Source organism: Mauremys reevesii, linkage group 10 (genome assembly GCF_016161935.1).
Source record: "Mauremys reevesii isolate NIE-2019 linkage group 10, ASM1616193v1, whole genome shotgun sequence".
Taxonomy (NCBI): domain Eukaryota; kingdom Metazoa; phylum Chordata; order Testudines; family Geoemydidae; genus Mauremys; species Mauremys reevesii.
In genome coordinates this window covers 38,411,875-38,435,338 of record NC_052632.1, presented here as the reverse complement: position 1 = coordinate 38,435,338, position 23,464 = coordinate 38,411,875, and the positions used below count along the sequence as shown (strand labels likewise).

General features: G+C 57.8%; 1 protein-coding gene across 3 annotated transcripts in view; it reads left to right on the top strand.

Moving 5' to 3' along the window:
* Positions 1-22,381, top strand: part of CSK (C-terminal Src kinase) — a 62,377-nt gene extending 39,996 nt beyond the window's left edge. The window contains exons 1-13 of one of the 3 annotated variants that reach the window (XM_039492300.1): positions 779-956; positions 6,370-6,447; positions 7,077-7,190; positions 8,960-9,072; positions 12,240-12,459; positions 16,005-16,098; positions 16,212-16,277; positions 16,865-16,964; positions 17,337-17,427; positions 18,404-18,477; positions 19,487-19,682; positions 20,347-20,433; positions 21,218-22,381. In XM_039492300.1, the coding sequence (XP_039348234.1) occupies positions 6,433-6,447; positions 7,077-7,190; positions 8,960-9,072; positions 12,240-12,459; positions 16,005-16,098; positions 16,212-16,277; positions 16,865-16,964; positions 17,337-17,427; positions 18,404-18,477; positions 19,487-19,682; positions 20,347-20,433; positions 21,218-21,400 (1,353 nt within the window). In that variant the 5' untranslated portion in view covers positions 779-956; positions 6,370-6,432 and the 3' untranslated portion in view covers positions 21,401-22,381. Of the gene's footprint in view, positions 1-778; positions 957-3,333; positions 3,359-6,369; positions 6,448-7,076; positions 7,191-8,959; positions 9,073-12,239; positions 12,460-16,004; positions 16,099-16,211; positions 16,278-16,864; positions 16,965-17,336; positions 17,428-18,403; positions 18,478-19,486; positions 19,683-20,346; positions 20,434-21,217 lie in introns of those variants that run through there. The other 2 variants (XM_039492301.1, XM_039492299.1) reach the window with 2 other exon arrangements.
* The last annotated feature ends 1,083 nt before the right edge of the window (positions 22,382-23,464 follow it).

The window sequence follows — 23,464 nt, the reverse complement described above, 5'->3', positions numbered from 1 at the left end:
GTTTGGTTTGTGTCTTGTTAATAATGAAAAGGTTTCTACTTATCAGTTCTAGCAGGGATCACAGTGGTGGGGCTCGGAGTTCTGGGACTTGCTATGAAAAGTCCTGGACTGGTTCCAAATAGCACTGCTCCTTCTGAGGGACCAGTGACAGTTCAAGCTCTGATACCTAGTGACCCCCCCCCCCCCCCCAGTGCTGGAAACAAACGCTGTACAGCATTGAAAATCTGGGATTCTTATCTTTTCAGTGGTACAGCCCTTGCAGTACTGTAAGATGTGAGATCTTAAATGATCTCTGGGTTATCTTCTTGTCTGTTATTTCTCCACCAGTTCAATTCCAGCTTGAACGTGGGAACTGTTATCTAGGGAACAGATAGGACTAGAAACTGGTGTTTTATATCATCTGAAAGCAGCTGGGATTCATAGCTTTCAAGTGGTATTAAATTCCAATCTCCAACTCGAGTGGTCACAAGATACCAGCTGCCAAAATGATGCCAGCTTTGAAGTGGGAGTTGGCGAAACAAGATGGCAGCCAGAAGGATGTGATTTTAAAAGTAGAATTGTCCCCCTTTATTTGTCACTCCCCAGATCTGCTCTCTGTGTCAACTCAGAATCACCCTTTGCTGACTTGAGTGATGAATGACGTTGGTGCCGAGTGTAGAGCGGACGCAGCAGTGGGAGAGGGAGCTGGATTCTACGCTGGCTCCAGAATTCTCTTCTGTTGCAGAATTCTGGATTCTGTTGCATCGGCTGCAACATTGTTCACTAAATGCCAGTTGTAGAATCTGGATCCTTGGCGACGCATGAGCCTGGAAGAGGCCAGCCTGACCCAAGCTGAGTGTGCGGGGCTGGCACTTAGAAGGAACTGAGCTGTTTGGTTAGAGAAAACAACCCTCGACTCACAAAAGGGCATTATCACAGTCGCTCCTCAGCATGTAACGAAGCTTTAATCAATTAAGGTAATGCCCAGGTTTCCGGCACTCAGTATCGTCCTCTCTCTCTGCTTCAGAGCCCCATCTGGAAAAGGAGGATAATGCTTTTCTCCCGCTGTGCATCTGTGGTGTCTGTTTGCACTGAGAGCTCTTTGGGCAGGGACTGTCTCTTGTGCTATACCTCGCACCATCACATCTAGAGCTGTTAATCAAGCTGCTGCCAACATACAAATAAATACATTTAACAATGGTGATCTGGTAGGAATCAGTACATGTGGTTTTAGGCCAGTGAACTTTTCCAGTGGCTGGTCGTGAGTTGAAAAGAAACATGATCTCCGGGGTTTTAGAAAAGCTTTAATAAATTAAATATTAATTAGCCCGACTTTGCTTAGGTGAAGATCCCTGGTCAAGGTATGAAAAGGGCCCTGTCCCACTCTTGCTTAGATATCAAACAAACTGTGATCAGCCTAGACTTGTGAAACTGAATTCAACCAGGCTTTGTGCTTCCTCTTGGGATGGAGAACTGGCCTGGGTGACTGCAGCCCAAAGCATTGAATTGAAAGCCCTGTTTTAATTCTTATCTGAGCCCATCCTGACCTGTAATGTGTTTGTCCTTGCAACATCCCCATGGGGTAGGGCCATTGAGCAGATGGGGAACTGACGGATAGAGACTAAGAGATTTTCCCAAGGTCACACAAGAAGTCTGTGGCAGAGCAGTGACTTGAACCTGGGTCTCCTAGGCTACTGTTCTGACCACTGGACCATCATTCCCCTCTCTCTCTTCCACTTGGTGTTGGAATGAATGAGCATCTGACCAGAACAATAAGGTGTTTCAAGTCTTTTGTTCTTTCCTTTGCTGGCTGGTAGCAAACTCCAGCCGCACCTCCGTGGAGATGTTGCTCTGCAAAGCTTGTGGAATCCCACTTCTCACCAAGGGTGCAGTGACTTATAGGATTCCTCTGTCTGGCTTTCGCCGGGATCTGTTCTTGCCGAGCCTCAGGGCTTCCCAAAGGGGCTGATCTGTAACCAGGAACACCATTCTGGGCGCGATAAAACAAAGCGTACGTCGGGGGAGAGTCCAGAAGCAGTCACTGCATTTCCAAAGCAAATGTCTCCTTTCTTTTTTTTAAGCCAAATGGCAACCCCATGCAGGCTGGCTTATGGCATCCCTGAATTGGGCCGGAAGGGGGAGTTTGGGACATACAGGACAGAGATGTTAGTATAGACGTACAGCCCTGGTAGGCAGGCATGGTGAGAAAAGGAGCACAGGAAACCGACCTGAGATTTTGTGAAGGCAGCACGGTCTAGTGGTTAGAGCAGGAGGGACTAGTAGTCAGGGCTCCTGGGTTCTGTTCCTGGTTTCGTGAGGGAAGCGGGATCTAGTGGTTAGAGCACCAGCAGGGTGGGAGATGGGATTTGGGAGTCAGGACTCCTGGGTTCTATCCTGCATTGGTCCAATGGATGAAACACTGGTCTGTTGCTCAGGAGACCAGGGCTCTGCCACTGAGCGGTGTGGGCAGGCCACTTCCTCTTTCTACCTGTCTCTTCCTGTGTGTCCGTACGGTGCCTGGCACCAAGGGGTGCTGATCTCAATCAGGGAGTCCCTAGTTACCGCTGCAACGTGAACAATTGGCAATGGAATGGAAGGGGGTCACCTAACAGGTGTCATGTGTGGCTCTGTGAATTGGTGAACCGGGGGAGTGATCGCTTAGAACAGCACGTCCTCTGCAAATGCTGAGGAAAAACAAAACAGGCTGGCAACAAAGCTGCCATGAACCTAAGGCGGTTCTCAGCCCCCCCCCCGCCCCCCAAGGCTGCCTGTGCCCTCAGTTTCCTCCATATCCCAGGCTGATGACTCTCAACCAGCCCTCTGCCACACTGGGTGCCAGATCTGGAGCAGGGCATGCAGAGAAATGTTCTCCGTTCTGGTCTCCAGTTACACACCTGTTAGTAGCTGTCTATGCCTCTTGCCTGCACAGGTACCTGTGTCAGCTGAGCCCTTAGCTAGTGAATAGCATTAGTGTGTGTGGTAAGCGTGCGGGCGAGCAGTTTCCTGATTGGAGCTGCTGACAGTGCATGAGGGGCTGTGCTTGGAGTCCAGCTCTGTTGATTGGCGTGTGATGTGGGCCAGGGAGTGTTGTGACCTAGTGGATTGGGTAAGAAACTGGGAGGTTCTGAGTTCTGAGCCCGACTCTGCCGCTGACTCTGTGCCTCAGTTTCCCCTTGTGAACAATGGGGCTGATACCTTCTTGCCTCGCAGGAGCTGTGGGGCATGATTTGATGGCTGGATGATGCTTTAATGCTACATAAATGATAATCACTCAGCCACCCACACGCCCAGGAAGTGATGGAATTGGCAAACAGCATGAAGGCTTGTACTGGGGCCTAGATACTGCGCCAACAACCCCCACTCCTTGGACACAACTGAGGTGGGGGTTGGGGAGAAAGGTCCCCAGAACTGCCCTTCCCTGCTGTAATAACTGTCCCCGAGCAGGGACAGGGAGGAGGGGACACACACAGCCAGTTTCTTTCCTCCTCGCTTGGAAGGAAGAGCCAGCCGTTAGCTTCTGAAGGATCCAAGCCCACATGGTGGCTGGTTGACGCTAACCAGCGGCACCAGTTGTATCACCGAGGATTGGCTAAGCTTGGTAATTGTAGGGGTGTGTGTGTCCCCTCTGGGGCAGAGGTTCTCAATCTCTTTACCATTGTGGGCCGCATCCAATGCTACCTGTGTGGCCCTGAGGCTGTCACAGGGGCCGCAGCTGGGTGCTGATTGGGCCACAAGTGGGCCGCAGGTCGAGAACCACTGCTCTGGGGGAACCCAGGGATCCGTTACTGCCAGGAAGCAGGAGACGGGGCTGTGGGTACTGTGCTGCACTGGAAACAGTAGAACTAACTGCTGTTTACACCCAGCTACCTGCAAAATTACCTCCCAAGCTGCACCACCGGGGCCAACGTCCCCACAAAAGTTCCCCCAGCGAGGTTTTCCCATAGCAGTGACCTTGTTACTTTAAGGGATTGTCTACACTGCATTGTAAACCTGGGCTGAGACTCCGGTTTGAGCCCAACCCCCCTTCCCACTGTCCCCACACAAATCTTTCTGACTCGGGTCTGCAAGCGCTCAGCACTTGGGTCCTAGCACCCGCCTGGAGTGTGGGCGCCAAGCTCAAGACCTGCTCAAGCCCTGTCATTTGCAGTGTGGAGGCAGGTCAAGCTGCAAATCCGAGTCAGAAGGTCGGTGTAGAGCAATACGGACGCGTTAGCACGGCTGGGAGACCTGGGTCCAGCAATTGTAAATGCAGAGTGGATGCTCAAGCAGGGACTCGAGTGCCGTGGGTACAATGCATCCCCTCAGTGCACAAACCGGGAATGCCAATCACCGCCACCCGTAGAGGGGCGGGCTGTGAATTGCATTGCTGGCTCCTACAGAAGTGCTGAAGTTACGGGCTTGGTGCAGAAATGACCAGGCAAGGTTCTCTGGCCCGTGCCGTGCAGAAGAGTGAGGATCGCAGTAATCCCTTTAGCCTTCATAAACTATAGTTCGGTGACTAGCAACCTGTCAGCTGGAGGTGGCAGTTCATAGAGTGTTTGAATGATTTGGAATTTAATTGATGTATCTGGCTTAGTTAAAAAAAAATTTTTTTTTTTGCTACTTAAGCCCTCTTATGAGTGTGTAAGTGGTGTCCCCTTGTGGGGGGGTGTCCTTCCCCTTCCGGACCTGCCTTAAAGTGTGTTCTCTAGCCCTCTCCCAGTGCAGGGGCAGGGTACGCGTGGATCAGTTTGTTTTGCCCAGCTTTGGGGGAGGAATCTCTCCGGGGGGCGGGGGGCAGCTGTTCATCTCATTGGCCCAAGAGCTGAATGAGAAGCAGGTTAAGTCGAGCTGAGACCCCCCCCCTACTGTGTATGCTGGGCTTGGCTTCACCCCCCAACCCCCAATGGATAGCCAGGGAGGTAGGGGACTGAAACCACGTCCCTTTTTCCCCGGACCTGCAGCAGCTCAAAGTGGATGAAGCCAAAATCCTCTCTCAGGTTTGGATCCTCCCCCCACCAGACGGAGTTGCTGCAACAGAGCTGGGCTGAGACAGGCCATGCCACGCCCCTTCCCAGAGCTCCATCAGGCCAGCGATGGTCTGAAAGCTTGAGCCAGGGGACAGTGCTAATTCCCAGACGTGCTCCTCCCCGCCCTTGCCTGGCTGAGACCTAGATCGGGGGAAGGGGCAGTGAAACGTGCATGATCCCCACCCTGTCTGTCCCCCTGCAGCATCCCAGGGAGTGGGGAGAAACCCCCACCAGGCTGTTTGTGCTCCAGAGAAGAACCCGGTTTGTTTCACAGCTAGCACACAAGGGAGGCCTCTTCCCAGCAGCAGCAGCTCGCTTGGGTGCAAATTGGGTCTCTGTATTTCTGAATGGCGCTCAGCAGCCTCATCCGCCTACCCCAACCACTTCCTGTTTGTTCTGTCAAATCACACTGGTGCCCTGGGGTCCTCACAGCACCAGAGCAGCACAGAGACGGGATGGGGGAGGGCTTGGTGCTAGTGGCTGGCTTCCGAGACTTCAGACGCCTGCATGAAGCTACGGCTTCTGCCCTTGCTTCCCCCCAGTGTCACCGCAGTGGGAGAAGCTGGAAAATCCACTCACCTGCTCCCTGGCAGTGAGCAAGGTGCTTTCCTGGCACGTGTGGAGAAGAGGGAGGCGGGGCTTAAGCCATCCATTCCTACAGAACTTAACCAGCCCTTCTTGATCTTTGCCACAGTCAGAATCTGTCCTGATGCAGCCCTGCCCTTCCAGCAAGAGGTAGAAGCATGTAATGGACATGCCTGGTCAGTTTCAGGGCTGCTGTCCCATCTCTGGGAGAAGCAGTGGAAGAATTGTGTCAGTTTCACCCTGCTGCAGCTCCTAGGTGCAGAGACAGGCCCTAGAGCTGTTTGCGCTGGGAAGGACTCATGAAACAAGGGCAGAATAGCTATCCCCAAAGAGCATGCAGGAGACAGTGTCAGGGTAGGACAGCAGAAAGCTGCTGTGCATACAGTAGTCAGGGCTATGGGTGTGAGATGGCTGGGGGAAGGGAGAGAGTACAAGGTTCTTCCTTCTAGTAACCCAGGAGCCGGAGGGTCAGGCCTTTGGATTCATCAGACGCCTGCCAGGCAGAGGCTGATCCAAACAAGGAATTCCCCATGCAGGGTGTGTAGACACCACCTTCCTGGAAGCTGGAGGGTGGGGACTGGCCTTCTCCGCCAGGGTGTTGCTCTGAAACCTCCCTGGGGACGCCGCTCCCCGCCTTGCCTCGGGGTAGTAGGTGTCTGGCAACATTTTTCGAGCCCTGCTTTGTGTGTTGAAGAATGAGATGGCTATTCCTGGCGTGGGCGGGGGCCTCTGGCACTGCCCGTGGGGCTGGGTGCGTGACATGGCTCATCACATCCTCTCTCATTCACTCCTCCAGGTCTCATGGTACCAAGTGACGTGTCGCTCCTGTGAGACTCGATCCCCAGACCCGCCTGAGACAATGTCAGGAATGCAGGTAACAGCCAGAGCCACTTGTGCTTTGGGGGGGGTCGGGGACAGGGAAAGGCCAGGCTTGCTTGAGGCCTGTGTGGGGCGGGAGGAGAGACAGGCGAAGGCTGGAGCCCTGTTTTGGCTGGCGGGGCCATGTCTGGGGGTCGGGTGCAGGACACTCCTTTCTGCAGCGCTCGCTGGTTTCTGGACGCCGGTGTAAATCGCTTGGCACCAGTCTGCCTGCACACCCCCAGGGCACTAGCACAGTGTGTTCTGTTCTCCCAGCCTCAGGAGCCGAAGGGTTAAATCAGGGCTTGTCCCCTCCCCTTTGTGCCCTCCATCCTGGGAATCAGCCATGGCACCTGCCCTGGCCCGGAAAGGCTTTGCTAACGAAACCTCCCGGCCAGTAGCCGAGGGCCCCTGGGAGTTCTCAAGGCAAGCGATGGGGCCAGGGCCAGCCCACAGCTAAGGTGGCTGCATGTATTAACCAGCACGTATAACCAGCCCATAACCCCCGCCCCTCCGCTAGCATGTCTTGCCCGCTCACCGGGCCCAGGATCCCACCTTCCCACCCCCGCGGCCGTAGCTGTAGCCGAGGTTTGGGAGCAGCGTACGGTCAGTGTCTGAGGCCCTGTTTGTCTGTCCCTCTGGCAGGCCATTTGGCCGTCCGGTACGGAATGTATCGCCAAGTATAACTTCCATGGCACCGCCGAGCAGGACCTCCCGTTCAGCAAAGGGGACGTGCTCACCATCGTCGCCGTCACCAAGGTAACCCACCCCGCCTGGCGAGTCGCTGCCTTCCCTGGGGCGACCCCGAAGGCAGCTGGAGGGATTGCGTCTCTGGAGCCCATCTTGGAGTGCCCTCACAGCGCTGGTTCTCAGCTTGTGGTCCAGGGAGGAGGGGCGGAATAGCCCCCCCCCCTCCCCCCCCGGGTCAGACACCCAGAGGAGGGGTGTGGGCTGCTGGACAGAAAGTTTTGGGAACCCAAATAGTAGGAGGTGGGGGGAGGGAAGTGATTAAATCTTCCTCTTAGAAAGTGATCCACGAATTGAAAAACTGGGAGACCCTCTTGCCGGCTCTGGGGTCACAGGGGGGCCCACTGCAGAGAGATGCGATGCCACCAGTGCCCACTGGGGTACGCTCATTATGCAGGAGCCCTGCCTGGATTCTCTCCCATAGGGGAGCAGAAGGGACAGGAAACCCAGCTGCCTTTTTAATTAACGTGATCGTTATTTAAACCTCTCCAAAATGTAAGTTGCTCAGGCGGGTCCCAGGGAGACAGTCACGTGGGTTTAAAGTGAGACTCTGCCAGGAGTGACTCTGACGGGTGGCAGCATCGCCCGTGCACACAGATGCCCTGCGTTTGGTTAAAGAGCTGGCCTGGGCGTAGTGTTTAGACCCGGTCTGTGAACTGAGCAGTGACACCCGGAGACCAGGGGTTGGTCTGTAGTTAATGGCAGTCAGGTGGTAAATCTGAGGGGGCCTTTTTCATGAGGGAAGGTGGGGCTGACCAGTGCCTGCTGCCCCCTAGCTGGGCCTCTGTAATCAATGACGGAGCTATGGCCTGGCCAGCATGTGCCTTGCAGGCAGACTGTACGCTCAAAAGTTAGGTTGACTTAGCAACGTCACTCAAGGGTGTGAAAAATCCACGCCCTGAACAACATAGTGAAGCCGACCTAACCCCCGGTGCAGGCAGCGCTAGGTCGAGGGAAGGACTCTTCCATTGGCCTAGCTGCTGCCTCTCAGGGAGGTGGCGTACGTCTCGCTCCGTCGGCGTAGGCTGTGTCTACACAGAAGTGCAGCCATGCCACTGTCGCGTTTCCCAAGCTCAGAGCTCTAGGCTGGCAGGCTGGCCATGAGCTAGATCATGCAGTGAGCAGGCAGCGCTGGTCCCAGCACCCAGGATGGGTGCTTTGCTGCGTAGGCCTGGGCCTTTTCTGGTTTTGTCTCATCAGCTAAACAGGGTTGGGCTGGGTGAGTGCTCGGGTGGGGGACATCCAGGAAAACCAGAGGTGCTGCAGGCATTCAGTCGGAGTGGAGGTGCTTCTCTTCCTGCGTCAGTGGGAGAGCAGTACCTTGAAGTGCTAAGAGGTGCTGGGCTATTAACAGTGCCTTGCTACAGATGGGATGAAAAGCTGACGCACTAAACGCTGCAGCTCATTCGGGGTGTCAGAGCCTTTCTTTTCTTTCTGTTTTGCAAAAGGACGGGCTTCTTAACCCTGTTATCTTGATCAGATTCCAGGCCTGGGGATTACATTCTGCAAATGTAAACGATCCCTTAATTGGACTCTTGTCATCTTCAGTGCCCAAGCTAAAGCGTTGTGTAGCGTTACTGTGAGCTATTAAACAACTGCCTTGTGACACCTCAGAGGTAGCTGCATGCATAATATGTCTTTAGGATTCCCCAAGACAACAGGCTCTGTGTAGATGTAAGTCTCTCTATGGCAGTGCATTGCTCAGTGGGATGGAGGGGAGAGCATTGTGGGTGGCATAGGCACACGGCGGGGCTTGGCTCACTTCTGCTTTCCCTTCCCAGGATCCTAACTGGTACAAAGCCAAAAACAAGGTGGGCCGTGAGGGGATCATCCCTGCCAACTATGTTCAGAAGCGGGAAGGAGTGAAAGCCGGAACCAAACTCAGTCTGATGCCGTGAGTATCCAGAGGAAGGAACAAGACCCATCTTACCAATTGCCACCCAGATCCTATGCTGCTTGTTGTGGCCATGGGCAGCAGGATGGTGGATCTGTAGCAAGGCTGGACTGATGATTTGAAGTGCTGCCTAACACAGGGCTTGAAAAACTTACTGAAGACCTGCAAACCAGAGAGCCAAAGCTGCCCTACCAGAGAGAGAGCCAGTAGAGATACAACAGCATCAGTACCTGGGTTCATGGCTTTCCCAGCAGCAGAGGGAAATTGACCTGGTTTCTGTCAGTTTCACTGCTGAGGCTCTGAATAACAGCAGAGAAACTGACCAGAGTCTTGTTAACTTTGTTCTGTGGCTGCTTCTGAGAGCTATGAACATCTACAGAGGCACTGGAGCTATCTGTCTGCAGACTAAGGAAGACAAATGCAGCATAGGGTCACATTTAGAAGGGTTTTTTTTTTGCAGCTATAAAGGCTTCTCACCGACCAGAAGAGAGAAGGCACATGGTATTTTTGAGCGCTTCTCCCCCTAATGCCCAAAGTATGTGGGGAAAAACGCCTCTGTGATGCTGCCCCTCATGCTTGCTACATCCCATTTCATGGGTCACCAGTCCAGTGGCCTCATCCTAGGCTTGCTTAACCCATAGCTGCCAAATTCGAGTGCAACCTTGTGTGGGACTTGCGCCTAGCAGTGTTCCTTTGGGTGCATGGGGGCCGTTGGCAGGTGGATTATACTCTCATTCACCAGTAGAGGGTGCTCAGGCCAGTTAGCAAGAGCAATTAATGATGGCTTAAATCCAGAAGATCTGATGCAGTTTAGATGTAATAGTGACAGTGCCTGCAGCAAATGGCTGTCGCAGACCAGTTCACGCTGGGTACAGCAGGCAGTGTGTGAAACACAGGGCAGAGGAAATCCTGGGGGGTGGAGTGAGGGACAGTGTCTTTTGTATAAGGGGAGGGTCAGCAGTGAAAGCTGAAGCCAGGAGAGCTGCACATGCTCTGGTGACTCCGTTTCTGCACTTCCTAGTGCTTACACCTGTTGGGGCTGTGTCGGTCTCAGCAGCGTGTGTGTGTGTGTGTGTGTTCTGGGGTGTATTTCCTGGTTAACTTGGTTAACCCCTCAGTCACTGGGGCTCTGGGCACAGCAGGGCTTGTGTGTGGCCTGGCCGATTGTTACAAGAGGCTCTGGTTGTAAGGGCTGCAGGTGCTGTGGGTGGCCGATGCCTCCTGATCGGGAGCGCCTCACCCAGAGGGAAGTGCACGTGGGGTTGGGACGTCTGTTCGGGGTGCCTGGGTCTCCTGCTCCCAGTGCCCTGCAGACACGTCTCTCAGCCAGAAATGCTGACCTCTCCTCCCGTCGGAGCGCTGTGAAGTAAGATCCATGTCCCACAGCTGGGGTCACTTTTCAGCAGCTGGTCCCGCCATCCTAGGCAGATACGAGTCTCTGGAGATGGAGGAAGCACCCACAGGCCTGGGACGTGTGGGGCTTTAGACAGCACTAGATGAGTGCAGATGGGCAGTACCCTGATCCCGTATGGCTTACAATTCTCTAAAGGTGTTTTGCCCCCTCGATCTGTGCTCATCTTGTGCAGTCTGGGTGCCAGCAGTCTCTCTGCCTCTGAGTGCTCCTCCACGCTGTGCTAGCACCCTAAGGCCTTTGTTGGGCTCCATGCATCTGCTTGCTTCCTTGCCTGGGAGCCTGTGCATGCTCTGGTCCCCGGCAGGAAACTTGCACTGCCAGCGAGCTAGCTCCCTTTCCTACTCTCTCAGAGGATTTCCTGTGTGCGCACCTTTCTTATCATCTCCTGCCTTTTGCCTGGCTTGCTCATTCTGCTCACCTCAGCACCTCCTGTCCTGCAGCGGAGGCTCGGTGTCGGAGGCTGAACTGGTCTGAGGCCTTACAGGAAGATGCACGTTCCTGATCATGTGTGACGGGCACAATCAGTCGTGTTCACACGGGCAGCACCAAGGGTGGGACATGGCCAAAGTGGATGGGGACAGGGCCATTTCCCTGCGTGCCCAGGAAGCTGTTTCTGTTCTCTAACAGCTGTGCTGTCGCTCTCCTGCATTCCACTTAAAGCCCCTCCTCCTTCAGCCCCAGCTCCTCCCCAAGGCTTGAGTGATGCTCACACTGGCAGTGTCCCCTGAACAATTCCCTCTTGGAAAATGGCTTCTGATTGGGACTGGGACATCAGGAGGGCTGAGGGTCGGAACTGAGGGGCACTGGCAGAGTTGTGGGGGCACCGGGCTGGGATAGCCCAGGGCCAGCTCCAGGGTTTTTTCTGCCCCAAGCGATCGGCGGCAATTCGCCGCTTTCTTCTTCGGTGGCATTTCGGTGGCAGGTCCTTCCCTCCGAGAGGGACCGAGGGACCCGCTGCCGAAGAGCCCGACCTGCCACCCCTTCCCCTTGATCGCCCCAAGCACCTGCTTGCTGAGCTGGTGCCTGGAACTGGCCCTGGGGATAGCAGAGAGGCAGCAGGTCGCGATTGAGGGGCACTGGCAGAGCTGTGGGGGTGCTGGGCTGGGATCACGGGGGGGCTGCAGGTCAGGATTGAGGGGCACTGGCCGAGCGGTGGGGGTGCCGGGCTGGGATCGCAGGGGGGCTGCAGGTCAGGATTGAGGGGCACTGGCAGAGCGGTGGGGGTGCCGGGCTGGGATCACGGGGGGGCTGCAGGTCAGGATTGAGGAGCACTGGCAGAGCTGTGGGGGTGCCGGGCTGGGATCACAGGGGGATTGAGGGGCACTGGCAGAGCTGTGGGGGTGCCGGGCTGGGATCACAGGGGGCTGCAGGTTGGGATTGAGGGCACTGGCAGAGCTGTGGGGTGCCGGGCGGGGACCACCGGGGGGCTGCAGGTCGGGATTGAGGGGCACTGGCAGAGCTGTGGGGGTGCCGGGCTGGGATCACAGGGGGGCTGCAGGTCGGGATTGAGGGGCACTGGCAGAGCTGTGGGGGTGCCGGGCTGGGATCGCAGGGGGGCTGCAGGTCGGGATTGAGGGGCACTGGCAGAGCTGTGGGGGTGCCGGGCTGGGATCGCAGGGGGGCTGCAGGTCGGGATTGAGGGGCACTGGCAGAGCTGTGCGTAAGAACCCTTGTCTTGGCTGTGCCCAGGTTTGTGTCCCTCACACACTGGGGCAGTGAATTTACCTCTTTGCTCTCTCTCCCCCTGCCCCAGCTGGTTCCATGGGAAGATCACGCGGGAGCAGGCGGAGCGGCTACTGTACCCCCCGGAGACTGGCCTCTTCCTGGTGCGGGAGAGCACCAACTACCCGGGCGACTACACCCTGTGCGTGAGCTGCGAGGGGAAGGTGGAGCATTACCGCATCATCTACTCCTCCAGCAAGCTCAGCATCGACGAGGAGGTCTACTTCGAGAACCTCATGCAGCTGGTGGAGGTGAGCTGTGGGGGAGGGCTCCCCAAAAGCTCGGCCTGGCCAGGTCTCCCAGCCCTCCATGGAAATGGCCCACAGCCTTGAGCTCCCAGCACCCGCTCCCTGCTGCCACCATCACAAGTCACCCACTTAGCAACACTGAGTTTGCATAAAGATTTGCATTCCAAATCCTTTGTTCTCTGGGCACCCCGCTCCATCCCCCCAGCACATGGTGAGCTCTGCTGGCAGGACTCTGCAGAGGGGATCACAGAGACTCAACTCCTCTCTTTCAGCCCTAGAGAGGACATCTGCCACTCAGGGTGATGGTGTATCAGGATGGTAGTGGGTTGTGGGGAGGTTCCTGCTGCACCGGCCTTGGCGGCAAACACAGGCCACCAGTTTCTCCGACGCTGGGCCAGATACCTCTCAGCTGCACTCAAGTAGCTGTGCCCTCCCCTCCCCCTGCCGAGGAGCCCAGCTCCCCTCCCCACCCTCACAGCGCTCGCTGGAGGCAGGCTGCGGGGCTGCGGTTAGCCGGGCTCAGCCTGGCTCTGCCCTGATAATGATTCAGACAAACCTGCTGAGCACTTCCTGCCTCTCAGGGCCACACCCCCCAGCCCGGGCAGGAAGAGGCTCCTCGCTGTGTGATGGAATCCAAAAGTTTCGTGCCTCTCTCGGGAGCTGAGCGCGCTGGGGCAGGGGGCTGGCTCCAAGGGGGTGGGGAGCCCAGGGAGATTTGCATTGGTTCCTCTCTTGCGCACAGCTCGGGAGCATAGGGGGATTCCGGCACATCTCCCAGGGTGATGGGAAAGGCCCCAGCGTCATGGCTGGGAGGTGGGCAGGGTCCTGGTGCCCTGTGCACCCTGATCTTTCACCAGGGCCGGCTCCAGGGTGTTTGCTGCCCCAAGCAGCAAAAAGAGAAGGAGGAAAAAAAAAAAAGCCGCGATTGCGATCTGCAGCTCTACCGCCGCCACTTCAGTCTTCGGCGGCAATTCGGCGGCTGGTCCTTTGCTCCGAGGGACCCACCGCTGAATTGCCGCTGAAGACCCGGACATGCCGCCCCTCACCGTTGGCCGCCCCAAGCTGCTGCTTGCTGGGCTGGTGCCTGGAGCCGGCCCTGTCTTTCACAGCCAGGAACAACTCCATGCCCTCCAGGTCAGAATGGGCATGGCAGGATCTGAGGTCACCAGGGCTCCATTGGGCTCACGCAGGCCAGCGCTCAGCGCCGACCGGGGTGAAGGGCCACCCGTCTGTGATCCCCTGTCCAGCTGCTTAGCTCTGGGGTGGGGGCTGGGCTCTGCTGGCATCCGTGCAGAGTGCCCATTGGAACTCCCTGGGGCAGAGACGGCCCTGGGGGGCGGCGGGGAGAGGATGTGGCCGTCTCCTGGCTGGAGCAGACCCCGCAGATCAGCCTCGCCTAGAGTCCTTGCTGTAGCCAACGCCTGGTGCCGCAAAGGAAGGAGGCGGCTCTGGGCTGGGTGCACGTGGGGAGCAAGGGGTTGTCTGCCCAGCGTGTGTGTCCCCAATTCACCCTTGTTTCCAGGGCTCAGACGGGAGCCTGCAAGACAAGCTGCTCTGCAGGCCCTTGTGCTAAGGCCGGCTGGTCTCTTCTTGTCCTCGTGCTACCCCCCGGTGGGCAGACTGTGCCACTGCACCGTTTGATCAACACTCTGGAACCCACTCTGGTATCTCTGCCAAGTCCTCCCCCTCCCAGTCCCTGGAAATGTGCTGCCCCATGTGTGCTGCCCCATGTGTGCTGCCCCATGTGTGCTGCAAATGCTTGGCCAGGCCACAGAAACCAGCCCAGCTGTTCAGCACAGGCCAGCCTGGCTGAAATAGCCAAGGGAAACGCAGGTCCAAAATGAGGAGCCATTAGCACAAATGTTGGGGGAAGGGGTGGAATAGCTATACTGGAGGGCTGCAGGGTGAGACTGGGGGACGTTGGCAGGGGCAGGGCAGGGCCTGCGGATCAGGACTGGGGAGCGTGGGCAGGGCAGGGCCTGCAGATCAGGACTGGGGAGCGTGGGCAGGACAGGGGCTGCGGATCAGGACTGGGGAGCGTGGGCAGGGCAGGGCCTGCAGATCAGGACTGGGGAGCGTGGGCAGGACAGGGGCTGCGGATCAGGACTGGGGGGCGTTGGCAGGGGCAGGGCAGGGGCTGCGGATCAGGACTGGGGGGCGTTGGCAGGGCAGAGGCTGCGGATCAGGACTGGGGAGCGTGGGCAGGCCTGGGCAGGGGCTGCGGATCAGGACTCGGGGGCGTTGGCAGGGCAGGGGCTGCGGATCAGGACTGGGGAGCGTGGGCAGGACAGGGACTGCGGATCAGGACTGGGGGGCGTTGGCAGGGCAGGGGCTGCGGATCAGGACTGGGGGGCGTGGGCAGGGCAGGGGCTGCGGATCAGGACTGGGGGGCGTTGGCAGGGCAGGGGCTGCAGATCAGGACTCGGGGGCGTTGGCAGGGCAGAGGCTGCGGATCAGGACTCGGGGGCGTTGGCAGGGCAGAGGCTGCGGATCAGGACTCGGGGGCGTTGGCAGGGCAGGGGCTGCGGATCAGGACTCGGGGGCGTTGGCAGAGCTGGGGGTTGGGACCAGACCGGTGAGGGGGGGGGAGGTCTGTCAGTCTGGATTTTAGAGCTACGAGATGGATCAGGCATTTGCCCCATGGCACTCTCTGACAGACCCCCCAGTATCGCTCCTTTGCCTTTGTGAGCACTAAAAATCACTGTGGGGGGAACATCAGACAAACTCTGTGGTAGCAGAGCTGGGTTAAATGGGAGCCTCCCTCAGTGAGCCCCTGCAGCCCAGCACTGCTGCCCTGGCCAGCGGGGGAAGGAACCCAGGTGGTTTTCCTTGGGAAATCAGTCTGCCTGGGCCAGCCCATCCTTTACGTAGGAAGGGGAATTGGAGATCTCACTGGCTCATTTGGCCTCCCCCCGTCCTCCCCATGTTGGACTCTGAGGGAACTGGGCTTGTTTAGCCTGCAGAAGAGAAGAATGAGGGGGGATTTGATAACTGCTTTCAACTACCTGATAGGGGGTTCCAAAGAGGATGGATCTAGACTGTTCTCAGTGGTAGAAGATGACAGAACAAGGAGTAATGGTCTCAAGTTGCAGAGGGGGAGGTTTAGGTTGGACATTAGGAAAAACTTTTTCACTAGTAGGGTGGTGAAGCACTGGAATGGGTTACCTAGGGAGGTGGTGGAATCTCCTTCCTTCGAGGTTTTTAAGGTCAGGCTTGACAAAGCCCTGGCTGGGATGATTTAGTTGGGTTTGGCCCTCCTTTGAGCAGGGGGTTGGACTAGATGACCTCCTGAGGTCCCTTCCAACCCTGAGATTCTATGATTCTATGACTCTCCCCTGGAGCCGCAGACCTGGCCTGGGGTATCCACTCCCCTCAGCCCTGCGTAGGGATGGCAGGAGCTGGGCCTCGCTATTAACTGTGCATCAGGTGGGGCGAAGGTGTCTGGGATCACACAGCCAGTTGGTGGCAGAGCCGGAATCAGAGCCCAGGTCTCCTAAGCGAGGTCTGGCTGGGTGGGGGTCTCACCTCCTGCCTTCTCCTCCCGGCAGCATTACACCACGGACGCCGACGGGCTCTGCACACGCCTCATCAAACCCAAACTCATGGAGGGGACGATAGCGGCTCAGGACGAGTTCTCCAGAAGTGAGTGCATCCCCGAGCGGGGCGCAGCACCGTCAGCAGCTCTCTCCCCCCCCGCCCCCCCAATCCATCCCAGCTGGTCTGTTTGCCGGCTCACCTCTCCCTTCCCCTTCCAGGCGGCTGGGCCCTCAACATGAAGGACCTGAAGCTTCTGCAGACCATCGGCAAAGGGGAGTTTGGAGGTCAGTCGGGCTCAGGCCTTGTACTCTGCTTTGGGGGTGGGGAGGGGAACTGGGGGCTGAGCCCAACCCCTCTCCCTCCCCTAGAGGAAGGATCCAGTCTCATGCCATTCTAGCTCTGGGCTCCCTCCGGCTCCTTCCCCACCCTGAGGGGGTGATGCTCTTGGGGGGCAGCAGGAATCCAGTCGGTGTCCAGCTGCTCCCTGGCTCTGGTTGCAGTGACCCCTTTGCCCATTACCGGCACCTCCGGCTGAGGCTCCCGAAGCTCTTCGGGGCCGTGATGAGTTCAGCGTCTTGGCTGGCTGGCTTAGCTCTTACACCCACGTCACCCCGAGGTCAGAGGCTGCTCTTGTCTCCATGTTACGGGTTGGGGCAGAGTGAGGTGCAGAGGGGGACTTGGCTGAGGTCGCATGGTTGGGATTAGAACTCGGGATTTCTTAATCTGAGCCTGAATCCCAAACTGATTCTCCCCCAGCGAGTAAATCTGCAAGGCCTGGGCTGGGCGGGGGGCAGTCTGGGGGGTTCCCCATGTAGGGAGGAGGGGGCGCCGATGTTCTTAGGCGCCTTCAGTCCGTGTCTCCTCCTCTCAGACGTGATGTTGGGTGATTACCGTGGCAACAAGGTCGCCGTGAAGTGCATTAAACACGATGCCACCGCGCAGGCCTTTCTGGCGGAGGCCTCGGTGATGACGTGAGTGTCGCGGGGGGCTGGGAGGTCGTGCGCTCCCGGAGGAGAGAGAGAGAAAATCCCCTCCCCCCCCCCCCCGGATGGGAGAGCGGGGCAGGGGACAGGGAGCCCTCATCCAGTGGTGACAGGAGACGGAAGCGGGGCTGGGGGGCGTGTGGAGAGCAGGCCTAGGGCAGTGGAGTGGGGTGGCTCTGGGGGAGGGAGAGCCCTCTGGTGTGATTGGGGTTTGGGTGGATGGCACGTGGTAATGGCAAGCTGCCCAGAGCCTGTGTCTGCAGCGATGTCCCTGTGCCCTGGGGGGTGGGCACTGGCTGGGGCCAGTGCAGATCTGCCCGCTGCTGCCTGGCTCTGAGCTAGCGCCCTGTGGCTTTGCAGGCAGCTCCGACACAGCAACCTGGTACAGCTGCTGGGAGTGATCGTGGAGGAGAAGAGTGGCCTCTACATCGTCACTGAATACATGGCAAAGGTGAGGCCCTGCGGCCGGGGGAGCCAGCCTGTCCCCGGGAGCCTGTGTGAGGTCTGGCAGCAGGGATCAAACAGGCTCCATGCTAAATACAACAGCCCTCCTCCCTGGCACTGAGAGCAGAACTCGCCTGCTGAGCACCAGCAGACCTGGCCGTCCCTGCTCCCACCTCCCAACCTGCCCCAAGAAGTTTGCCAGTGCACGTGGGAAGCAGCGCAGCTGCCCAGGCTTGGATTCCTCCTTCCCTTTAGCTGCCCCTTCACTCGACCCTGGCACGTGCCTGCATCTGCAGCACCCCACCAAGCTGCTTCCCTGGCACCCTACAACAGCCACGGTAACGCCCGCCTGCCGAGCGCAGCCATGAGTCGCTGACGCCCCAGGACGCGTCTGTGTCCGGCACTGGGAAAGATGCTTCAGGGACTCCTGGCAAATCCCGGGCACCTCCTGGTGCATTATGGGTCCTGTGAATGGAGCCGGCAGCCCCCCTGCAGTGGGAGGTTGGGACCCCCTGGAGCGCTGGCTGCAGTCGTCTCTCCACAGGCGCTTGGGGGTGGGGCCTGGTGTTACTAGTGCTTGGGCACAAACAGGAAGCCCCGGCACGGGCACCTACTGGGGGCAGGTTTGGGTAGGTCCCCACTGAGCATCGCCCCACAGCGGCTTAGACCAGGGGCGATGCAGAGAGGCGGCAGGACACCTTCGTCCCAGGGGGCACTCAGCTGGGAGGCCCTAGCTTGGGACAGGCCCCGTGGGCAATTGCCTGTTTGACACGTACAGTAAGCGCCCCCGGTGCTTTGTGGGGGTTGGTCTGTTACTGACTGAAAGAAGCCACCTCCTCCGCCCAGCACCGCCGAGGAGTCTCCCATCCTCCTCCGGATCCAACCAGGCTCTGCTCCACTTGGGCAGGGCGCCAGGGGGCTGTCGAGGCAGCGCCAGGGGTTAGCAGGCGGGCTCTGATGGTCCCGTCTCACTCTCTCGCCAGGGAAGCCTAGTCGATTACCTGCGATCCCGAGGGAGGTCTGTGCTGGGGGGCGACTGCCTGCTGAAGTTCTGCTTGTAAGTACGCAGCTGGGTCCCAGAGCGCATGGTGGGGTAGCCAGGGGTTCTCACCAACGATCTGCCCCTGCATGCCCCTGAGTCTCTGGTGATGGTAACGCTCTGTGCTTCTCCTCACACCTCCCCGGCGAGGATCTCAAAGCGCTTTACAGGTGTTATGAGCTGAGCCTCCCAGCCCACCTCCTGTGGGGGGTGATGGGGCAGCTCAGGCAAACAGGAGGTAGGTGACCCGCAGCCACGCGAAGAATCCAGTAGCAGCGCCAGGAATCCTGACCAGCCCTCCTGACTCTGCCCTGTGAGGATCTAGCTCTTGTGCGTGAATGGCACTTTCTTGCACAGCAGATCTGCCCCCTGGGCATCCTGGAGTCTGATTTCTGTCCTGCAATATCCTCCTCCTGGCCCCGCAGAGTCAGTACAGCCCCATTCTGTCCCATCTCCTCCATCAGCAGGGTAGCTCGTGACGTTGCAGTCACGTTCCAGGTCTGCCTTTCCACCGCTAGCCCAGTCCTGCCCAGGGCTTGCTGCTCCTTGGTAGCGTCTCCCCCTGGCACCAGCTGGCTGAGTATTTCACAAGCAGCCTGATGAGTTTCTGGTGCTGTAGAGTGACTCACTGGCAGACCCATGGGTGGAGAGGTGGGGCTCACAGCGAACGGGGGGACCGTGCCACGTGGGGATGGTTGATGGGACTCTGATGTACATTCCCCCCTAGGTCACAGGTTCATATCCAGCCAGTGACTTAGTTGTTATGATTGGATGTCTGGTCAGTGGCTTCTGTGAAATGAGTGACGTGGGCCTCAGGCCAGTTCCTAGAAGGTACCAAACCGCCACGGTCATTGGCGTGAACTGGCTTCCTTGGAGGCTGTGGATTGAATGATTGGTGGGGGTCCCTCCAGCCTCACCAGCAGGGGTGGGACACCCCCACTCTGTAACTGCTGTGGATAAACAGCCAGCAATCAGCCCCGAGCCCCGCTGGGTGCCTAAGCCTGACGCGCTCTCCCCCACCCCCCAGAGATGTCTGTGAAGCCATGGAGTACCTGGAAGCCAACAACTTTGTCCACCGGGACCTGGCGGCGAGGAACGTGCTGGTCTCAGAGGACAACATCGCCAAAGTCAGCGACTTCGGGCTGACAAAGGAGGCGTCGTCCACTCAGGACACGGGGAAGCTGCCGGTGAAATGGACGGCACCGGAAGCACTTAGAGAAAAGGTGAGTGGGGGACGGGGCAGGCTCCCCAGCTCTCCCCCTCCAAGCGCTGCCCCAGTGATGAAGTGCCAACGGTCCTGTGCTCTATATAAGTGGCTAGATTCTGCCTGCCATAGTGACTAGGAGAGCTGGTCACCTGCCTTGCCCAGGGGCTTACTCCTCCTTGGGTGTGCCCGGCTGGGAAGATGTGTCTTCCCCTTGCAGGGCCAGGCAGGACTGTTCTGCCCCCACACAGCTCAGAGGACATGGGCGCAGGGGTCCATGGAAAGAAATATTCCTCCTTGTTATGGACGCTGCTGCCCAGGAGGGAGATGGGGGCTCAGTCTCTTAATCCCCCTCCTCTGTGGATTTGGGGAAACTACTCCAGCATTTGCAGGAGGCCCAGGCTGCTTGGAGAGCTGCGATGGGGATATAAATCACCGCTGCTGGCTGCAACAAAGGCGGTTAGCTGAAAGCCAGGGTGGGGCCTGGATTCTCCTCTCCTCCCAGCAGAGGGCAGTCTCTCCAGCATGTGCAGGCGGGCAGTGCAGCACTGAATCAACCGGGGAGGTTTGACGCCCTCCCTGTTTTGGTCGTGGCTCCTCTCCTCCCGCCCCCAGGCTGGCCAGCCCCTCCACACCCCATGCCATCCTCCTGACCCTTTTGCGGCCGGCTCTCTCCCCTGCAGAAATTCTCCACCAAGTCGGACGTGTGGAGCTTCGGGATCCTCCTCTGGGAAATCTACTCCTTCGGGCGAGTGCCTTATCCGAGAATCGTAAGTGAGGGCAACGCCCCGGGGGGCAGCTGCCAGCTCCCTCCCTTCCCCCAGCCCCGCTGCTTGAGCCCGCTTGGGCCTGATCTTGGAGAGGGGGCAGGCGGAGGGGAGGCTCTGGGTTTTTCCACGTGCTGCTCGCCGGAGCAGCCCAGTGTCTGTCCTGTGGAAGTGCAGGAGTCGAGAGGCCAAGGTATCTACCCCACAAGCATGTTTTCCTGTAGACTAGCTTGACTAGGTGTAGTTCCCCCGCCCTGGGCTGTTACTGGCTGGCCGAGGTGTGTCTGAAGGAGGAGAAAGGAGTTGGTTTCCTAGGTGTGGCCAGCTGGGCTCAGCTCCGAGGTCCATCCAGTGCAGCGTCCCATCTCTGCTGCTGCTGCAGAGGAAGGCCTAAGAACTCCCAGGAGGAGATGGGCCCCAACCGGCCCCCCACAGAGGTCCATCCGGAGCTCTAGTCAGGTTGCCTTTAGGGCTGAAGCAGGGAGGGTTAATGTCCCTAGGAGCCGAGGGAGAAGCCGACTGATGGGCTGGAAGTGTTAGCCGGCAAAGGTGGAGGAGGACGACTGGCTAAGAGAGTTGATCTGGGGGCTAAGCCGGGAGGGGCCTGACCCCTCTGTCTGCGCTGGTGAGACTCAAAGTGGGGGAGGAGGTGAAAGCGTGTGAGCTCCCAGGGCAGGGAACATGGCCTGTGTCCAGCACTAGCGCTCGGGGGCCTGATCCTGATAGGTAGGGGCCATGGGGCCAGGGGCTTAAGGAGCCGTCTTCCCAGCCTCCCTTTCCCTCGCAGCCTCTGAAGGATGTCGTTCCCCGCGTGGAGAAGGGGTACAAGATGGACGCCCCCGACGGCTGCCCCCAGGTCGTCTACGAGGTGATGAAAAACTGCTGGACCCTGGACCCCATCATCCGGCCTTCCTTCCACCAACTACGGGAACAGCTAGAGCATATCAAAGGCAACGAGCTCTACCTGTGAGACGGGGGGGCGGGGCTTCCTCAAGACACCCCCCCCTTCTCCCTTCGGTCCTGCCCCACCCCCCTGCTCAGGTAGCGGGGGTGGGGGAGGGGCCAGATGGGGGAGGGGAGAAGGACTGAGCGAGCTGCTGGACCTGCTCCACCCATGGAACTATCCTAGAGAGACATATTGGACTTGTGCATATCCCCGCCCTTGGGTCTGCCTCCCCCTCCCCGGGTCCCTTAGGCTGGGCCGGCTGGAGATGCGGGAGTGAGATGGATTGATCAAGGCTGCCCCCACCGCCTTGTCCCTGTAGAAACCAAACCGGGAAGGGAATCCTACTATTTTAGCGGCATGTTGTTACCCCCACACTCCCTCCCTGCCCTCAACCACCGATCCTTCCCCACAGAGTTTCTCTTCCTTGATTTCTCCCTGGGATCACATCTCTGTTTCTCCAGCTCACAGGATCGCGACAGCAGGGGACAGGGTGGGGACGACTGAGGAGGGAAGCCGGGGGGGCAGAAGGGGGGAGAGGATAAATGGGGGGTGCCCTACTGCTGCGGGTATTTCCTGCTCCTCACACGAGTCCTGCGATTGCTTAAAAACTTCCAAGTCAGTTGTTTTCTCTGGGTTTTTTTCGGTTATTTTTTATTATTTCAAATGGAAACGGGCCAGCCAAGTGCTGGGGTTTTACTAAAGTACGAATCTCTTATTTTTTAATGTAATTGAAAAAAAAATATTAAAAAAAAGGTTTAAAAAAGAAAGAAAGAAAAAGAAATGGACCCACCCGAAAGGAAGGAAAATCCCAAGTCTGCTAACTGACCGGGTGAAGTAACTGAGACACCAAGGGCGATTGTTGAATTGTTTCGCTTTAACTTGTTGCAGTGTTTTGCATGCCGTCTCCAGAGGCCTTTTCCAGTCCTGTCCAGTGCTTTATTCTCATGTAATGCTGCCAACTGTGAGATTAAACTGTAATAAAACCATTCCATATGGACACACACCTCCATGCTTCCTCGGGTGTCTTTCTCTGCCTCCCTACTAGGGGGTGCACCTCAGCCATAGGCCAGCCTCAGGGAGAAGGGCGCTGCACTGCCAGACGTCGACAGAGAGTCATGATGGGGATGTGTCCCGCGTCTGGTATTTTACCACCCGCAGGACCCAACTGCCATCTGCATGGCTTATCCGATAACGAACACCCAGGTATACAAAAACCTGCCTCTTACGTAGCCCCTTTCAGCAGCAGATCTCTGTGTGGGGGGTTACAGATGGGGAATGGAGGCACAACGCGATATCATAGAATAGCAGGGTTGAAAGGGACCTCAGGAGGTCATCTAGTCCAACCCCTGCTCAAAGCAGGGCCAATCCCCAGACAAATTTTTACCCCAGTTCCCTAAACAGCCCCCTCAAGGATTGAACTCTCAACCCTGGGTTTAGCAGACCAATGCTCAAACCACTGAGCTAGCCCTCCCCTCCCCTCCCAATGACTTGCCCTTGGTTGCTCAGGGCATCTAAGACAGGTCTGGCCCTTGAACCCGGGGCTCTAGAGTTCTGATCCGGTACTTTGAACACCAGGCCATTCCTTTGTTAAGCAAAATCCTGTGTGAACAGCTGGGTGTTGCACTGTCCCTGGGACGTCCTCAGCCTCGGATCCGAACGGTCCTGCAAGGGGAAGCAAAATGGCTCCTGAAAAGTCAGACCTAATGACTCGCAGTGTAATCCCCAGTGGGGTCCAGAGGGGGTCTGGAAAGGGGGAGACGGCGTCGCAGGTAGTGGGGGCCAGGCTGCGTGGGGTGGGTTGGCTCTTCAGCGGTTTGCAGAGAGCACACAGCAATGTACCATACTCCACATGTTCAGAGGAGGGGCAGGCAAGGTGTATGGAACAGGCATCTTGTTGCAGCCCTGAAGCTAACCCCAGTGAATGAGCATTGAAGGAATCTGATGCAGAGGTGGCACAGGACTCCATTTGAACTGGGAAACGATCAAACTTGCTAGTCGAGATGATCACTGATGGCAATGGCCGGATCAGGCCATTACTTGGGCCATCTAGGAGCAGATGGGCAAAGCTGTAGGGGTTTGCGTTAGGAG